The sequence below is a fragment of the Coregonus clupeaformis genome, chromosome 36 (assembly GCF_020615455.1).
Source record: "Coregonus clupeaformis isolate EN_2021a chromosome 36, ASM2061545v1, whole genome shotgun sequence".
Taxonomy (NCBI): domain Eukaryota; kingdom Metazoa; phylum Chordata; class Actinopteri; order Salmoniformes; family Salmonidae; genus Coregonus; species Coregonus clupeaformis.
In genome coordinates this window covers 17,740,019-17,759,548 of record NC_059227.1, presented here as the reverse complement: position 1 = coordinate 17,759,548, position 19,530 = coordinate 17,740,019, and the positions used below count along the sequence as shown (strand labels likewise).

Genomic DNA, 19,530 nt, shown 5'->3' with positions numbered 1-19,530 from the left:
GGTGACATGCTTCATTAAACCTCTAATGAAAGGCACCGACCGCTGGCATCCAGCATGTGAGGGCATACCTGTGCCACCGCAGGAGGGGGTGCCAAGAACAGTACCCACCGATGCAGAGGAAACAGGGACGAAGCATGTCGCCCTAACGTTATTCGCCCCATTCGCCCTTCCTCATTCTCCAAACCAACAGCCATTTTGGAGCTTGTTTTGATCGAGTCAAGACCCAGCTCAAAGCTCCTTTTAAGGAAGACAGAAGAGCCAAAAAGGCAGGATATCTTTTTCTGTTTTGGGGCTGAAAAACTGTGCAGGAAAGTTTCCAGATCCAGAGTCCCTGGAGAGATTGATGACCACTGTGTTTTCTCTGATACAGCGGCATAGAGGACTGACTGCATGAAACAGCAATAGACAATCCTTCAAACACAAACAGGGTCTATGTGGGTTAGGAAGCATGCACACACTGGAGCTGGAGCTTTGAGACAAGCCATCCAAACCTGTTTGAATGGAAGCCAGAAAAGCTGATAGAGAACAAACTGCAGCTGTCAAAATGAATTCTCAATAAGAAACAATTAAGTAATGTTGTTGATGATTCTTTTCTCAGGAGACTTTCCAAGGACACCCGATTCATTCTCCTGAGAGAGAAAAATAACATCAACAGCAACACTGTCATTTCAGCGTGTAATTAGCAACAGAATATAGCCAGCCGTTCATGGAAATTCTCCTGAAAAACCAACAACAACCACAACATTGTGCCTTTCAGTTGTGGCTGCTCATGACTTTCATGAGTGATAATCAGGCTACATTTGTAATTTCAGAATGACCCAGTGTAACCTAATTAGCAGACAAGATTGTGAAGACACACAGATCAAACTCCTCAGGGGTTTCAGATGGTTTAGGTCCTCCAGCAGCAGGCTTCCTCCTAGAGAGGGAGGAAGAGAACCAGTCCTGCTCACATCAAACCCAGTGGTAATAACCTATATATGCCAGGTGAGAGGGGTGGCCACTGGCTCTGCCCATCCATGCCAACCTCTTCCACAATAGAAGGATCAACAGACCACATACCAGTGATACCACTCCCCCCCCCAGGCAGCTACATCCCTCTGTCCCTTCCCTCTCTCCCCCTCTCTGTTCTCTACTCTCCGCCCATCTGATTTTCCTCCCATAAACTAGGTGACATAGTGTAGAGAGCTGCCAGAGAACCTTCTCGCCTGCTGGACCCACAGCCTTTCTCCCAGCCTCCTCACCAGACTGTCTGTGACCTCCAGAGCAGAATCTATCCATCCATCTATCGATCAATCCATCCACCCCGCTGGAGCAGGTAAGAACACAATCCTGATGATTTCTCTATGGGAATGTCAACTTTTTCTGTAGTAAGGTGAAGAGGAAAAAAAGGTAATATTGTTCCAGCTAAACGTGGGCTAAAATTATAGTATCTACATTCATTTGAAACTAAAAGAAAATGAATTTTTGGAGGGCTCCAAAAAGTATCTTAAATGTAATCACCAGGTCCAGCTCTAATAGGAGTTCAAATAGATAAAGAAACTCACAAAAATACTTGAGAAGTTATACTTGTCAATAGTGTTGTTATCAAGGCTAAATCCTGAGACAATGGTGAACTGCAGTCTGGGACTAAACAGTTTTGAACATAACTGTCCTCCTGTCTAAACATACAAAGTAGTGCACAGCGCTAGAGACACACACACGAATCAGAGTCCAGCCGTGACCTATCCACAACACACACATTTGCATCTGGCAAAGGCCTGAAATGTGCATTTATTGAAATGAGCCGACGGGATACAAAGGTAGTCTGTGGACAAGAAAATGTTACCACCAACCAACAAACCACACACTGGAGGAGAGAACAGGAGATCACACACCTGTATCATGAAATGACCCATTCTGGCTTGCCTCAGTGCAGTGAACCAAACAGTAATTAGGGTTGGGCGGTATCCAGATTTTCATATCCTTATACCGCCCTTCTCTCACACCGGGATTTACGGTATTACCGGCTTAGTACACAAGGGGGCGCCAAAAACGCAAATAAAAGCCCATTGGGCGTCTATTACCAGAATGCTAACAAAATTAGCACAAGTAATAGCAACTTTCCATGGCGGCTGCTAGCTAAATAGGCTAACGAGCGCAAACGAATATAAACGAATTGCAAAGACGGGCAATCCGGCTCACAAAGTTATACATATATATGTTATTTTGATCAATCGATTGGTTGTAATTTAACATGTATTTTTCCATATATAGACACATCCTATGTATTTTAATCAAATCAACTATATGCACTGAGCTTGTCTGATGCTTTAAGCGCACTGTTTGATGAAATAATGACTAGAGGTAGTCCAACCACATCGATTTGATTGTGCCGGGCCGGGCTCAGACTTGCAGCGCTGTGTAAAAAAAATGACAGCGAGTGACAGTGTGACTAGCACCCGACTAGCACTCCCTGCTGCAGCGACCACCACAGAACAGTGTTTATCACGCTGTCCGTGGTGCTGAAGCTGCAACATAATTACTGCCATTTCTGGCTGAAAGGTTCTGTTACCGAAATCCCTCATTTGTTTAGGAAAAACATTCCCTATTCCCTCAACCCTTGCTCTCTTTACCTGACACATGTATGCATCGCATGCACATGACCAATAGGGCCTGACTTATAGTATATCATAATCACATCAATAAATTGGTTATAACAAACAAAATGGATGCAGAGGACGTGACAAAGTTAACTGGTTGCTCAGGAGGTAAAGGGGAAGTCAGATGTGGAATAAATGTGACTAGTAATACTGGAGATAAAGAAAAATAAGGTAAGGAGCTAATGCTGCGTGCATATTATGTGTGCAAAACAGGTGCTGTTAGATTGCAATATAATTTTTCTGACCGTTTGGAACAATGTAAACAACCCAAAATAAATTCTAAACGTACCAGAGAGTCTGTTGTAAAGTTTTTTTGGGTAAAGCCTTTATTACAGCAAAGACTAAAAACTGTCGCATTCATTCATGAATGCAATTTTCGAAATGGAACGGTTAATGATTGTTTATGCTAATTATTCAAGGTTCGCTTTGTTATTTTATTTTAAAACTAAAATGCTTGATTGCATTTCAAATCATGAATGACTCGTATGCTGTGTGATGACATGAACAAATGAATGATTGATTGATACAGTAGCCTATATAAATATTGAAATATATGCCTAAGTAAGTTACGGTATTAAGACTAAACAGGATGCGTGCTTAGGCCTACAGCTCTATGGTGGTTATACAAGGCTGCTATACTAAGCTTACTAATGATAATGACATTACTTATTATAATAATAATAATAGTAATAATAACAATAAGAAGGAGATCAAGAAAAATAAGGGTTATTATTATTATAAATATTATTTTCCGGACAATTTGGAACAGTGTAAACAACACTAAATAAATTATAAGTAATACCAGAGAGGCTGTTCTAACGAGAGAAAAAAAGTGTAAAGCCTTTATTACAGCATAGCAAAGATTAAACACAGACAAATCTGTGAAATTGTTTATCTGACTTGTTGTTGCGTGAGGCTTGGTGTTCACGGAATCAGTAGGCTATTAAACAAACACTCAAACAGGCAACAGAATCAGGATCTGTCTTATTTCTGTAGATATATATGGATGATTTATAAAGCCAAGCACAATTAACAGTTAGGCTATTGATTATAGACCTAATTAATTTGGGGTTTCCTCTCTCCTCACTTTTCTTAGACAATTAAGGCAAGGGCTGTTTTCTTGTCTGCTAACTCCGCTGCTGCCTCCACCGCATTGTTCTCAACACCAATATGCTGGCTAACTTTGCTATTATGGACATAGCAACATGGTCTAGGAAAACGAAGGAGAGGAGAAAAACACAAGGAATTCAAGCTGCAGTGGCAGCTGTACAGATAACTAATTCAAAGGGCTTTGACTTCTCAAACATGGCAGAAAGCTGATACCCCTGACCTTATTCATTCAGCCACTTACTTAGATAACTAGCTAGTTACAGTTAGTGGTCGCCCTAACGTAGAATTCTTTGCTTTTCAAGCAGGAATAAACTATAAAATGCAGAAGAAATATCAGGCATTCAATCAAAAGACTACTTTTCTCCAGTTATTTTCTTGGTGTAGCCAGCCTACTTTTCTCCGGTAAAATGCACGATTAACTTTAAGCAAAACATTAGGAAATGTAGCTGGTTACATTGTTTCTATAATAAACATTAGAAATATGATGGCCATGCATCGTTTTTAGCAAAAAAAGACCTTGCTTTTTCATTGTAAGCTCATTTACTTGTGTGTCTGCCAGCCAAATAGTGTTGCACTTCTGTTGTCATCTGATGAAAATGAAGCTATTTTCTGCCGAATGTGTTGCACTAATGTATTTTCTGTGAAGGAAAATTATAGATGCACGTCTCTGATCACTCTATTGAAGCATAAAAACACTGTTGGCTTTTAATTTAAAACTCAACCCTGTCAATACACAGCTGGACTCATCTGCTCCCGCTTTCTCCTGTTGTGCTATTTACAAGCTAACACGTGACTGGCTCAACTGTGCTGGGGAACTCCGATAAGCTTCATAATGTAAAATAATGTGACAGGTGAAATGAAGAACAAAATCTGCATTATCTCCTAACGTATTGCACAAGTTGACTGCAGGTATTTACTTAAAAAGTAGCTACAAATATTAACATTTATTGCAAAATTTGGTTTCAATGGTATTGAAAAACCATCCCGTGTCTATTTCCAAATACCATGGTATACTGCCCATGCCTACCTGTAATCATTTCTCATATTCATTGTAATCCTATATTTCAATATTACTAGGTGGAAGAGGTTGATATGAAGAGGATTTTTGTTTGAATAGAACAGACATTTTCTAGTCGTCCATTCATTGACCACAGTTCACACTGCTGTATGTTCTGTAATTGGGTCTGTTTAACCCTAACCCTAACCCTAACCCTAACCCTAACCCACTGTTGCCTGTGGAGGGCACTAACTAATGCCCTCTCCTGGGCCAAACAACCACAGTGATGCCCAGTTCCATGTACATTGCTGTGTGACGCCATCATGGAATGTTCCGTTTAACGGCCAAGTCTATTGGAAGCTTTCCTCTCCCTGCCTTCAGATGACTTTATTATCACAGCAACTATGCCAAGAGAACAGAAAATACAAAAACATGAACATTATTGGCCTGGGAATGCTTCTGCCAGGCTTCAGAAGGATTTCCTTCTTAGGTTTGATTAGATTTAATGTTCTTCTTTGTTTTTCACCCACTGGGTCCTTAGAACCATGCAGACATTTTTATGATGAGGAATGGTGGGTTTGGGTTTTAAATCCAAACAACGTCCCCGTTGGGTTTCAATTAGGTGTACCGATCTCGTCATACTCATATTCGTAATCACTTTGACTTTCGAGAAGAGCAAAACATCTCTCTCCTGACACTTTGCCTATGCCACAACATTTGTACAATCAAAATAAACTATCTACATTTGTCATTTTTTATCTAATGATCTGTCGCTCAGTAACCGTACCTGGGCGAGAATAAATAACAATAGCAAGCAAGCATGGGCTTGGATCACGACATAACCACGTCAGCAATGGAATAATTATACGGACAGACAAAGTAGGCCTACTGCCAAGTTGACAGGCAAAAACAACCATATGGCCTAAGCAAAGTCTAGCTTTGATGACTAGCTACGGATTCTGAATCATACACGATGTTTGGAGAAGTGAAGACTGTGCTCCGAGACGAGTGACTGTGAGTGAGTGAATCCGAGCCGCGCGTCTGTCTGGGGTAATGAGCCCTGAGGGAGAGCGGCTTGTCCTAATCCAATCGTTGCAGCAGGCTCAACTAATACCCGCCCCGTTTCTTGACAGACAGAAGAACTAGCCAATAGTTGTTTAGAGCACACAGCGTTTCACACTGTTTGATTGAAAGAGATGCGTGCTGGCAGCTGTAATTTACTTTTTTCCGATCACGGATAATTACAAAAATTACCTGTGTCATAATCGTATTCAGAAAATTCTCCATGATACTCGTTTTGTCCAACTATTCGGCACACCCCTAGTTTCAATAACAGCTTCTATTAGTTTGGCATTTCATCAAGCTGGGTTCTGGGCCTCCCCTTCAGAAGGCCCTTGTAAGGGTGGGTGGGTGAACCCAGGGTGCAGTGAATAGTAGATGGTGACATGTTTAGTGGTGCCAGGGGAGACCTTATTATTAATGAACTTATTATGCCCCCCTGTCTTGACATGAGGGTGGCAACAATCATGACCACTCCAGAGCTGGAAGCTTGGGGGCATCTGGTGTTGAAATGCTGCTCTATGGCCACTCATCTTCGATGTTGTCATGCGTTAATTACCAGGGTGAGGCTCCGGTGTCCCCTTCAGTGTCTCTCAGGCTGGGGGCTCCAGTGAAGTGGCCACTAGTGATCTCCTTAGAACAGCAGGAAATAGCCGAGCATTCCTCTCAACCACAATGGAATGTAAACAACAACTCCAGAAAATGAGAAATGTACAAAGATAATGTTCTATGAGCTGAGAGTTCGTTGTCTGCTCTGAGACAGACTGCTCTCTTAGTGTTTTTGGCTCTGTAGCAGAGATCTATAGGAGATCACAGAGCAAGTGATCACAGTGATTAGCCAAGTGCTATAGTGGATAGAGGAAAGGCCCTTAGTCATCACAGATTTATTATCAAGACTAGAGATTCCTCAGATTCAACATCCTTACCCATTAAATCCACACTCTCCTGCTCTCTGCCCATGCTTGGCACCCCTCTCCCAGTTCCCCTCCCTCCTCACTGGTGGTGTCCACGGGGTCAGGTCAGAGGCATGTTTAAGAGGGGTTTAGGTTTGGCTAGAGTTGAAATGGACTCCACCCCTGTGAGATAGCCAAAGGTCAGCCCTAAGAATACCCGCTGGCACGTAGCTGGAGCCGGGCAGATAACTGCTGTCAGCAGGTCGTCAGCTGGCCCAGCCACCGCCTCGCCTAACTTCTCCCTCCCCTCTCCTCTGGAGAGGCAGGGTACCAGCAGGGCCCAGGGGAAGAGCTGGGAGAGTGACTCACAGATCCTCACTTTCCCTGGGCACGCCCATCACTGAGGAGCCCCTGTGGGGAGAGAGGAGTCTGGAAGGAGGGCTAATGCCTGTCTGGATGGACTAGAGAGAAGTGGGGCTGCTCTGACGATCACAATGCAGTGCACATATTCTCGGCACAAAATGGCAGACAGTTTTACCCACAGTAATCTCCTAAACAGCACCACCTCAGCCACTGAGAGGTTTGAATGGAATCTCCAGTCAGAAGTGTGCATTCTGATAAGGCGTGCGATCTCCAGCAGGTTTTTTCCTTCCATATTATGCACTGGCTGAGATAATGCGGTGAAGCCAGATGAATAGGACACACCTTATACAACTCCCATTATCTCCAAAGTTGTCAGAGACACAGCAGAGAAGTGGGATATTCATTTATCTGATGTCTAAAGCTGCTGCAGTACATATTCCACATATAATCATCCACCTACAGCATCACAACCGTCAAGAACCCTGTATTAAAATATACCAAAATATACAAAGGCACATTTGAAAAGAAACCAAATACACCATGAATACCAAACTGAAACATCCACGGTACAAACATCTCTTCAAATCTAGCTCCTGACTCGATAAGCAACTTATAAACCTCTTAGAGAGAAAAGTACAAAACCGTTCTCCTTTTAAGAAAAAATAGCGGTGCATCCTTCACAAGTTCAGACAAGATTGGCCAAATCCAGCCAGCCAGAAAATATCATTTATAGAGCGGAAGACTGGAGGTTGGAGTCCATTTTATCATCAATCTACTATCCTCCTCTCTGTGTCGTCTGCCCTTGAGAGGAGGGCAGAGCAGTCCAAACACACCGGACTAGAGAGCAGAATCACTAGGGACAGGAGATCTGTGATAGACTATAAAGCCGGAGGTTATGGGGCCCCCAAAGTGAGTGGTGTTTGATTATTATTCATTTTGTTGGCTATGATGGGTGAGGGTGGAAAACAATGTGTCCTCCAGTTCAACCAGTGAATAATGAACAGAATGTGACTGATCATTTCCTTCTGACTCCGTTCCACAGTGTGTTTCTGTTTGTGTCTTCTGCATGCTCACTGACTCCACCTTCTCTGCTGCCCCCTACCCCCAGCTCAGCTCCACCAGACCCCTGGGCACCGGGACCACTCCTGTCACCTCCACCACCTCCCTCCTTCACCCACCCCACCACTACACTATCATCTGCACCACCTCTCTGTCTATCTGTCCTGCACTAACCTCCGGCCACCACCAGAGCGCACTCTTGCCCCTTCACGCCCTCTCACTGCCCAGCACCGAGCCCCAGGCATGGAGAAGGTGCAGCACACGATGCGCTCGGCCATCCGCAGGGCCTCCATGGCGGTGGAGGTGCCCCCCCAGGCCAAGCAGAACATGCAGGAGCTCTTTGTCAACTTCAGCCTCATCCTCATCTGCCTGCTGCTCATCTACATCATCGTGTTGTTGATGTGAGGGCCTCAGGGGGCCGGGAGGGGCCAGACTACAGCCCAACAGGGCCATGACCTCTTAAGAGGGCCAAACAATGGAAGGGGAGGGGATTGGAGGGGAGGGGATTGGGTGGCAAACATATAGATTATCCAAATATTTTGTAAACTGGTTTTACATTTAAAGGAATTTGTGTATAATAAGATCAGATTCTGTTTTTGTAGAGTTTGTTCAATTCTGCATGATTTTAATTACACATATATAATCACTCATTATAACACTATAAAGTTGCAGTGTGTGAGTTGGAGTAGAAGATGGTCGGTCCCAGATGCAGTATATGTCAGTTGTGTGTCACACACGTCACCCTCCTTTAGGTCTGTCATCCAAAGCATGTCACCACCACAGTGCCTCTGCCACCCCTCACTAGAACCATCCACAGCATGTCACCACCACAGTGCCTCTGCCACCCCTCACTAGAACTCAGCGCCTACAGCTCCCTTCTGCCACCTGGCTACACTGGGCTAGTCACACACACACACACAGACAAAATACATTTACTGCCAATATTAACCCAAGGGAATCTGACTTGTATGTGTGTGATGATCACGTGTATGTCTGTGTAAGTGTACCAGTGTCTCACTGGGCCCCTGTTTCCCCCCCAGACCTCTGTAGCTGAACCAACAACCTGCACAGCACAGCCACAGCGAGGGCTAAGCAGGGGGAGGTAACGATCCATCAAATCATCCATCCATCCATCCAACCATCTCCATCACTGGTCTTCCTGAGGACTCCAGAAAACCCCTCTTAACTGAAGAGCTTTGCCCAGAATTGATCACTCTGCCTGGGGCATTTGCAGCCTGAACCCAGCCTCTCCATGTCAAGTGAAACCATGGACCTGGTCAACAACCGCGGTCTCAACCTGATGCTCAACTTCCTGCTCATCGTCATCATGCTGCTCCTCATGCTTGTCCTGGTCAAACTCATGTAACCTCTGACATACAGTATGACCTCATGGGATAGGTTGAGCAATTCCAGTCCCCAAGGGCCACAGCGTCTGATGGGAGTCCCTCTACCTCTGATTTGGTCATATAAATACACCATGGCTTCAACTAATTATTATTCAACAGTTCACATCCAAAATCACAGAATAAAGGCCATTGAACCTGTTGGAGTAGAACAGAAACATTGTGAGCTTTTGGAGAGCAGAAAATAGTCTGGGATTCCATGAGATCGTTAAATGGGATGGCAAGATTAAAAATATGAATTGACAGGAGAATGAAACTCCATCCACAGATGGTAGAGAACTTAAATAATGTTGACATGGCATGATCAATAGAATGCCCTCCTTTACGGTTAGTTTACCTCCCTCTAGTGGTAGAATCACCAAACTGCACCACATCTACTTCTGGCCAGGGCACTCAACACAGCGATAAATCCATGCTCTCTGATCCTCATTGTAGAGTTGTGGTTTATATGAGCCATAGAGAAAAAGATTTTCAAAGCTTTAACGCTCACAGTCACTGACTATTCAAAGCTATTAGGACCAAAGCACAGAACACGCATGATGCAACTGACAACTGAAATGTAACAGAAAATGATTAAAGCCATACACAGTCCTTTGCTGTGTGATGTAAGTTATGTATGCTGAAATCACAGAGTAACTGTTGAGTGAAGCCTAGGGTCCTTCCTTTTGGAGACTCTGGTTGCTTTTGAACACAATATATGAATTTAAACATATCCACACTCTGGCTAGTAGTTGTTATTACAATATCCTAACATAATTGTGTGCTGTCGTGCAAATGTTTTAGTGTTCCGTAGTAGTAGTAGTTCATTAATTTGTTTTGGCAGAGTAATGAATAGCTACAGAGTACACCAACCACCTCCAGCTAAACACAGAGAAGCTCTCTACAGTCTGAAGATGAAACATGCATGACTACTGCAGAACTGTTGTTTGTTGTCTGCCGGCACTGGCTCCACTTTACACTTTCTTATGTCATGCTGCATTTTGTAAAGAATGTTATAAAATAAAGATAAAATACACAAACTATAAAGCATTTGACTGTCTTCATTGAAAATTGTAACGACTTCATTACTTAATTAAAATTATGGAATGGAAGTGCAACTTGTATCTTTGGTCTGTAGCTTAGTTGGTAGAGCATGGCGCTTGCAACGCCAGGGTTGTGGGTTCGTTTCCCATGGGGGGCCAGTATGAAAATGTATGCACTCACTAACTGTAAGTCGCTCTGGATAAGAGCGTCTGCTAAATGACTAAAATGTAAATGTAAATGTATAGGATAAACGACAATGATTCAGAAGCCCAACAGAGGGCGCTATGCTCTCATATTTAGTCCTACATGAAAGTGCACAATTTGGAGGTAAGTATTGACCAGCTTCGAGTACAGACTCACCACATATTGTGCTGAAAATCTGGCAGGTTAACACCCACAACAACTAACTAACATCCTTCAGTTTACTTGACAGAGTCCCCTGACTAGCTGTCTGACAGATACATTAGCCTACTTCCCCATCCCCTCCTCTCACCTGGTTGAGCTCGACCTCCTGCCGTAGCCTCTCCCTCTGCTGCTGCTCCTGTTGCCAGGCCGACAAGCCCCCACACTGCTCTGGCCCAGGTCCGGGAGGCCGGTACTCCATCTGCTCACTCAGCCACATCTGGGTCCTCACCGCCGGCTGGATGGGGGACCCTCCTACTGCCTGGTGGCCCAGCGGCAGGCCCCTCTGGCTGGGTACCGTCAGCCCGACGCCAGGGTGCTTGGTCTCCGGTAAGGCACTGTAGGTCAGGTCTAAGGTGTTGGGTTTGAGCGGGGATGAGCAGGCAGAGTGAGAGTCTGTCTTAGTACTTAGGGGGTACTTGTACCTGGCCTCGGCCCCTGGGGAGCGCAGGTGGAGCCCCTGGGATAGGTAGGGGTCCGTGGGGCGCAGAGGGTCCTGCCTGTAACCGTAGAGCACCCCTCTGTCCAGGGAGCCGTGGGGGTCAGTGCAGTACGCTGCCCGGCCCACGGGGCTGGACTTCTCCTGGACACTGAGGCGGGTGAGGGAGGCCCAGCGGCGGACGGGCCGGGGGTCCTTCATGTCCAGGGGGCTGTCGAGGGGCGAGGGCAGCTGGCAGGAGGACCAGGGGCTGCCCCCAGGGGAGGGTACCGTGCTGAGCTTGGAGCCGGAAGAGGGCGAGGGCATGATGTGGGCCGTGGGGATGGCACCCTGGGAGCGCAGTGGCTGGAAGGACAAGGTGGTGCTGGAGCTGGAGTGGTCTAGAGGACAGGAGAGAGGGAACCACAAATATACTTTAGAGGAGGAGAACAGAGGAACAGTGTGTGGGTGGACTCTTTCAACTATCTTACTTATTCAAACTACATACATTTCTATAATACAGTGGGGGGGAAAAGTATTTAGTCAGCCACCAATTGTGCAAGTTCTCCCACTTAAAAAGATGAGAGAGGCCTGTAATTTTCATCATAGGTACATGTCAACTATGACAGACAAAATGAGAAAAGAAATTCCAGAAAATCACATTGTAGGATTTTTTATGAATTTATTTTCAGATTATGGTGGAAAATAAGTATTTGGTCAATAACAAAAGTTTCTCAATACTTTGTTATATACCCCTTGTTGGCAATGACACAGGTCAAACGTTTTCTGTAAGTCTTCACAAGGTTTTCACACACTGTTGCTGGTATTTTGGCCCATTCCTCCATGCAGATCTCCTCTAGAGCAGTGATGTTTTGGGGCTGTCGCTGGGCAACACAGACTTTCAACTCCCTCCAAAGATTTTCTATGGGGTTGAGATCTGGAGACTGGCTAGGCCACTCCAGGACCTTGAAATGCTTCTTACGAAGCCACTCCTTCGTTGCCCGGGAGGTGTGTTTGGGATCATTGTCATGCTAAAAGACCCAGCCACGTTTCATCTTCAATGCCCTTGCTGATGGAAGGAGGTTTTCACTCAAAATCTCACGATACATGGCCCCATTCATTCTTTCCTTTACACGGATCAGTCGTCCTGGTCCCTTTGCAGAAAAACAGCCCCAAAGCATGAAGTTTCCACCCCCATGCTTCACAGTAGGTATGGTGTTCTTTGGATGCAACTCAGCATTCTTTGTCCTCCAAACACGATGAGTTGAGTTTTTACCAAAAAGTTATATTTTGGTTTCATCTGACCATATGACATTCTCCCAATCCTCTTCTGGATCATCCAAATGCACTCTAGCAAACTTCAGACGGGCCTGGACATGTACTGGCTTAAGCAGGGGGACACGTCTGGCAATGCATGATTTGAGTCCCTGGCGGAGTAGTGTGTTACTGATGGTAGGCTTTGTTACTTTGGTCCCAGCTCTCTGCAGGTCATTCACTAGGTCCCCCCGTGTGGTTCTGGGATTTTTGCTCACCGTTCTTGTGATCATTTTGACCCCACGGGTGAGATCTTGCGTGGAGCCCCAGATCGAGGGAGATTATTAGTGGTCTTGTATGTCTTCCATTTCCTAATAATTGCTCCCACAGTTGATTTCTTCAAACCAAGCTGCTTACCTATTGCAGATTCAGTCTTCCCAGCCTGGTGCAGGTCTACAATTTTGTTTCTGGTGTCCTTTGACAGCTCTTTGGTCTTGACCATAGTGGAGTTTGGAGTGTGACTGTTTGAGGTTGTGGACAGGTGTCTTTTATACTGATAACAAATTCAAACAGGTGCCATTAATACAGGTAACGAGTGGAGGACAGAGGAGCCTCTTAAAGAAGAAGTTACAGGTCTGTGAGAGCCAGAAATCTTGCTTGTTTGTAGGTGACCAAATACTTATTTTCCACCATAATTTGCAAATAAATTCATTAAAAATCCTACAATGTGATTTTCTGGATTTTTTTTTCTCAATTTGTCTGTCATAGTTGACGTGTACCTATGATGAAAATGACAGGCCTCTCTCATCTTTTTAAGTGGGAGAACTTGCACAATTGGTGGCTGACTAAATACTTTTTTTCCCCACTGTACATGACCACAACTTTATTGGAAGTTTCTTGCCTGGCAACTGCAGACTTTGGGAACAAAGGAGGTGCTTCAGAGTGATTCTTCTAAACATAGTACTGCACAGAGTGTTCCAATACATATTACATTTACATTTTAGTCATTTAGCAGACGTTCTTATCCAGAGTGACTTACGTGAGCAATTAGGGTTAAGTGCCTTGCTTAAAGGCACATCAACAGATTTTTCACCTAGTCGGCTCGGGGATTAGAACCAGCGACCTTTCGGTTACTGGCACAACGCTCTTACCCCACTAAGCTACCTGCCACCCGGGGCATGATGTTTTCTGAACATGTGTCCTGGTTCATAGAAGGCTGCAGTAGGTCTAAGTCATAGACTGTTCTCTCTGCAACCGCACCAAGTCTGGAACCAACAGGACCCTGAACAGCTTCTACCCCAAGCCATAAGACTGCTAAATAGTTAGTTAAATAGTTAACCAAATAGCTACCCGGACTATCTGCATTGACCCTTTTTGCACTAATTATTTTTACACATACGCTGCTGCTACTATCTATTATCTATCCTGTTGCCTAGTCACTTTATCCCTACCTATATGAACATACTGTATCAAGCTCCATTATCTCATACCCTTGCACATCGACTCGGTACTGGTACCCCATGTATATAGCCAAGTTATCGTTACTCATTGTGTATTTATTCCTCATGTTATTATTTCTTTCTTTCTCTCTGCATTGTTGGGAAGGACCCGTAAGCATTTCACTGTCAGTCTACACCTGTTGTTTACAAAGCATTTGACAAATACAATTTGATTTGATTCATAGGACACACACGGCCAGTCACACACATAGAAACACCGTGGGGAAACGAAAGGTTGTGTTTATGGCTGACTGGCTGAGCCATTCTAAACTACCAAAGCAAGACATATTAGCTCCCCAGATCACGTCTGAAAATGTATGATAGTATAATATCTTAAAGCCACATTCTGTAATTAATAGGAAGAACCCTATGGACTAGTCCTACTGTAGACCTTAGCACTAAAATACAGCCATTAGCTAGCCATGAGTATGGCAGGAGTGGAATCCGAACCAATAATCAGTTCAGCCCATTACATCAGCACATCATGGGAACCATGCAACCACCAGTGGCCCATATCCAACTTTCATCATGTACAGAAATAGACTAATATCAAGACATCAAAGCCTCCACCAGGGCTTCCGTGCTTCTTCTTAAAACTAGAGGACTCTGCAACTCTTCCAGAAGTACTGTAAGTAGCCTGGCTTTGTTTGGGGGAAGAGGGAGAGTAGGGGAGAGTAAGCCACAGAGACAGGGAAAGAGGAGTCTGGAAGCTGGGGCAGAGTGGGTGGACAGTAGCTTGTCTCAGCTCCGGGCCAACTTCTTTGTCATTTGTTGTCATGCCCTTATACAGAGAAATACAGTTGGCATGGTAACTTACACCACAGAGGACTGAGGAGTTGGCTAAACTAACGCACAACGATCTGCCACCAGACGAGGAGGACAGAGGACCAGCCTGAGGGTGACAGGCCAGGGCAGTCCTCCAACATCCCACAGTCCTCCAGTACAGGCAGCACAGAACTGCTCCTGGCCAACACAGACCCCTGTGTAGTGTAATGTCCCCTTCAACTGAATCTCAATGATTGATGACCAGAAAAACAGAGAGTCCAAAGAACCTCTGGCAAAAAAAGAGCATTGCAGGCCAAGGACACTGACTGCCCTGTACCCTGACAGCTTTGGAGGAGGAGCCAGCCAGTCAGGGCAGTGACAGAGCAGTCCTTCTGTCAGCCCACGTCACGTCAAATTAGTCATTAGTGCCATTCACACATCAGCACATCACATCCCCCAAACGCACATGCCTAACGACCGGAATGTTGTCAAATATGGGCAAAAAGGGCACAGGGGGATGCATTAAATGATCCATTATGATTTTATCCTTGGTTGAGTTATAAGGTCAATCAACTTAAAACATTGTCAGCAATATTTTGAAAGCAACGTTAGTTCAGAATGGAGGTCAGTTGCACTGGTTTACAAGTATTGAAGTAGCCTACTTTGACTGACTAGGTACTGAGACAGACCCTGTTGTCATGCCACCAAACCACCCAGATTCTGTTGGTCCATGTGGGTTTTCAGTTCCCGCTCACCTTGAGCCCCGAGAAACCATTAGGTCAGGGCGCTAATAGAGACACTGGCACGCGGCTAGTTGAGTTTCTGACAAAGTGCTCCTTTGTTAGTGTGTGTCAGGGCAAATCCCAGAGCAGCTGGAGGGGCTGGGGGTTGAGGAGTGGTGGAGCTAGAGCAAGTCATTCAGGCTCTGAGACAGTGCATTCCACACAGGACCGACTGCCACTCAAATCTCCAAGTCTCACACAACACACACTTCCTCCCCTAGCTGGCTGTTTGCAATAACCTGGTCTGGGACGGGGTTATTCTAAACCAGACCTCCAGACCCACTAAACCAGCCTCCCACAGGCAGTCTGGAAGGCGTGATGGCTCAAAGTGAAGAAGATGGCTACTGTTGGAGGCTGGGACTCAGACCTGCTCAACTGGACACAACAGGCTAGCCGTTAGCTTCTCCTGCACTGCAAGCCATCTGGAGGCTCTGGAAGCATGCTACACTGAGCGCTAACAACCTGGAAAGGCATTCAGCCGCACCACACTGACTGACTGTGCCTGGGCATTCCAATGGCTACTGGAGTAAACTGGGCCACTCTGGATGGAAACACTACAAGGCTATACAGCACACTAAGCACTGAGAGGTAGGGTACAGCAAGGGGGGCTAGTGGAGAAGGGAAAGTCCATGTGGGAAATCCAGAGGGCAGTATGTTAACACTGACAACCATCTCTGACAGCCTGATGATGCTGCCATGTACAGTAGTTGACGGTAAGTGATATGATAGTGGGCTACCAGGGAGCAACCACAAAGAGATAACACCACAGAGTGGTGACAGGACTGGTGGCAGGGAGGATATGTTCAGGACAAAGAGGAGAAATAACCGAGAACATTTGGCTTTTACAAGTTTGGGAGTGGCATTACATTTGTAAACAATGCCAATAAGCTTGTTATTGGAGGAAAAGTACACAAAAGGTGCTCTGAAAGACTACACAGAGTTCTGAGGCCCAGCAGGCTTGAATAAAACTATATTAAATACCTGGGCCTTATTAAGAGGGATTTCAGATGTTATTGTATGAAACCAAAGAGGGGCAAGAGCCTAAAAAAAAATCACACACACACATACTCACATTTTAACAACTGTTATTCATGACACAATATAAGAAGGGAAGTTGGGAGGGTCTGTGTTTTCCACCCTTATATAGGTAAGGAGGTAGTAACTGAAAAGCCTCAAGTTTTCATAGAAGTCTAGTTAAACAGGATGGATGGTCATTCCAGACCGGGGGGTTAATGCACCCAGAATACACTCATCTGGTTCTGATTTGCATTACAGCAATAGAGGAAAAACAGGCCAAAAGAGAGATATTGGAGAGAAAGACAGAGACAGAGACAGAGAGACAGAGACAGAGACAGAGAGACAGAGACAGACACAGAGACAGAGAGACAGAGACAGAGAGAGACAGAAAGACAGAGACAGAGAGACAGAGACAGAGACAGAGACACAGACAGAGAGAGAGAGACAGAGAGAGACAGAGACAGAGACAGAGACACAGAGAGAGAGAGAGAGAGAGAGAGAGAGAGAGAGAGAGAGAGAGAGAGAGAGAGAGAGAGAGAGAGAGAGACAGAGACAGAGACACAGAGAGAGAGAGAGAGAGAGAGAGAGAGAGAGAGAGAGAGAGAGAGAGAGAGAGAGAGAGAGAGAGACAGAGACACAGAGACAGAGAGGGAGGGAGTAAGAGTGCACTGCAGTGGATTTCACTTCAGTTGCAGCATTCGCGCTAAAATATAGCGCTGTGCAGTACTGCTTCGGCGAGAGACAGAGACAGAGAAAGACGGCAAGCGATGGGGTCTAGGCCTACAGAAGCCTGGGACTGGTAGTACTCAGCTCTCCCCCCCACAGCTCACATAGCTGGGGAGAGCTTCCTTACAATGCTCCTGCTTCTAACAATCACAATCACAGCCATGGAGTCCCAGATACCGGTCCCTGTACACACGGCCTGCTTTCCCCAGCAGGATGGATGGGTGTGCACGGCTCATTTGTGTCCCTGGCCCAGTTACAGCCAGTAACAGTCAGCTGTAGAATGTAGAGCTAGATAGAGCTAGATAGAGATAGATAGAGCTAGATAGAGATAGATAGAGATAGATAGAGATAGATAGAGCTAGATAGAGATAGATAGAGATAGATAGATAGAGATAGAGCTAGATAAAGCTAGATAGAGATAGATAGATAGAGATATATAGAGCTAGATAGAGATATATAGAGCTAGATAGAGACAGATAGAGCTAGATAGAGCTAGATAGAGATAGATAGAGCTAGATAGAGATAGATAGAGATAGATAGAGATAGATAGATAGAGATAGAGCTAGATAAAGCTAGATAGAGATAGATAGATAGAGATAGATAGAGCTAGATAGAGACAGATAGAGCTAGATAGAGCTAGATAGAGCTAGATAGAGCTAGATAGAGCTAGATAGAGCTAGATAGAGCTAGATAGAGCTAGATAGATAGAGATAGATAGAGATAGATAGAGATAGATAGAGATAGATAGAGCTAGATAGAGCTAGATAGAGCTAGATAGAGATAGATAGAGATAGATAGAGATAGATAGATAGAGCTAGATAGAGCTAGATAGAGCTAGATAGAGCTAGATAAAGATAGATAAAGCTAGATAAAGCTAGATAGAGCTAGATAGATAGAGTTAGATAGAGCTAGATAGAGCTAGATAGAGCTAGATAGAGCTAGATAGAGGAGTACTGCCCCATACATCTTAGAGGATGATGAGGTTTGGGAAGGAGGAAACTGATGGAATGTGTGTCACCCCGTCCCCGCAATGCGCTGCTCAGCACCCCTGCTGTGGCACAACCACTCATAAATCACACTCCTCTTTCTCTTTCCCCCCCTCTCTCTCTCTCTCTCTCTCTCTTGCTCTCATCCCCCCATCCACTCGTGTCACTGAGGAGTATTCCCCCTCCTTCTTCTCACCGTAGACTCATCTCGCTGCTAAAGCACACATCACCACCTCTCATCCCCCTCTCTCTCTATCTCCCTCTGCCTCTCCATCTGTCCTACAGCAGGGTACTCATCTCTATGCTAAGCTAATGAGCAGCTTGTGTCTTTACCATCACAGAGACTACAAATAGGCCGTATCATTTAAACAAGCCTGTGTCACCTAGCTAGCACGCAATGCAGTTAGCATAGCACTGCTAACCTCTGCCTCTCTCTATGCAGTCTAGAGCCTCACTCAGTGCCGTTAGCCCAGAGAGTTAGACCCCCTGGCCCTCTGTACCCCTGACTCAGCTAGGTTAAGGTTAAGAACGTTGGGCCAGTAACCAAAAAGTCGCTGGTTCGAATCCCTGAGCCGGCATGGCAGTTAATACCCAACAACAACTGCTCCCCGGGCGCCGATGATGTCCACGTTGATTAAGGCAGCCCCCCACACCTCTCTGATTCAGAGGAGTTGGGTTAAAGACACATTTCAGATAAATGCATTCAGTTGTACAACTGACGAGGTATCCCCCTTTCCTTTCCCTCTCCTCTGTGCAGGCAAGCAGAAAGGTGCAGTCCTCACTCACACACCCACCACTGCCTCACAAACACCAGCAGGGTCACAGCGAGCCACCCACCCAGGTCAGTGGCCTTTCCCAGCAACCCTGCTCACTGCTGTCCGATGGTCTGTGACAGTCTCTGGGGGCAGCAACGATCCCACACTGTGATCTAGCCAACACAACATCCACAACACAGGTGGAGGCTGCTCAGCAGGGTATTGGCCTGCAGTGCAAGATGGCTCCACATGTCATCCCAAGCATTCAGCCTGCTAAATATACTGTACACATCCCATAATTCAACAGAAACAGTTCTGTGTTTATTTTCGAGACGTCCTGGAAATCACTTGGCCGGGAGAATAAATCAACTGTTTTAAAT

The 19,530-nt window shown here is 45.3% G+C and overlaps 2 protein-coding genes across 4 annotated transcripts in view; one reads left to right on the top strand and one right to left on the bottom strand.

Moving 5' to 3' along the window:
* The window catches only part of LOC121552786 (centrosomal protein of 85 kDa-like), an 89,091-nt gene that overhangs the window by 38,420 nt on the left and 31,141 nt on the right, over positions 1 to 19,530 (bottom strand). Inside the window, exon 3 of the mRNA XM_041865817.2 lies at positions 11,040 to 11,767. Coding sequence (XP_041721751.1) covers positions 11,040 to 11,767 — 728 coding nt within the window. The remainder of the gene's footprint in view (positions 1 to 11,039; positions 11,768 to 19,530) is intronic.
* Positions 1,016 to 10,549, top strand: LOC121552787 (cardiac phospholamban). 3 transcript variants are annotated; one of them, XM_041865818.2, is made up of 3 exons: positions 1,178 to 1,315; positions 8,170 to 8,521; positions 9,161 to 10,549. In XM_041865818.2, exons 2-3 carry the CDS (start codon positions 8,364 to 8,366, stop codon positions 9,168 to 9,170), a joined length of 168 nt encoding a protein of 55 aa, XP_041721752.1. In that variant the 5' UTR covers positions 1,178 to 1,315; positions 8,170 to 8,363; the 3' UTR covers positions 9,171 to 10,549. The 3 variants fall into 3 exon arrangements, 1 of the variants encoding a protein (XP_041721752.1); XR_005997299.2 differs by lacking the exon at positions 8,170 to 8,521 and having other exon boundaries at positions 1,016 to 1,315; XR_005997300.2 differs by lacking the exon at positions 9,161 to 10,549 and having other exon boundaries at positions 1,016 to 1,315; positions 8,104 to 8,189.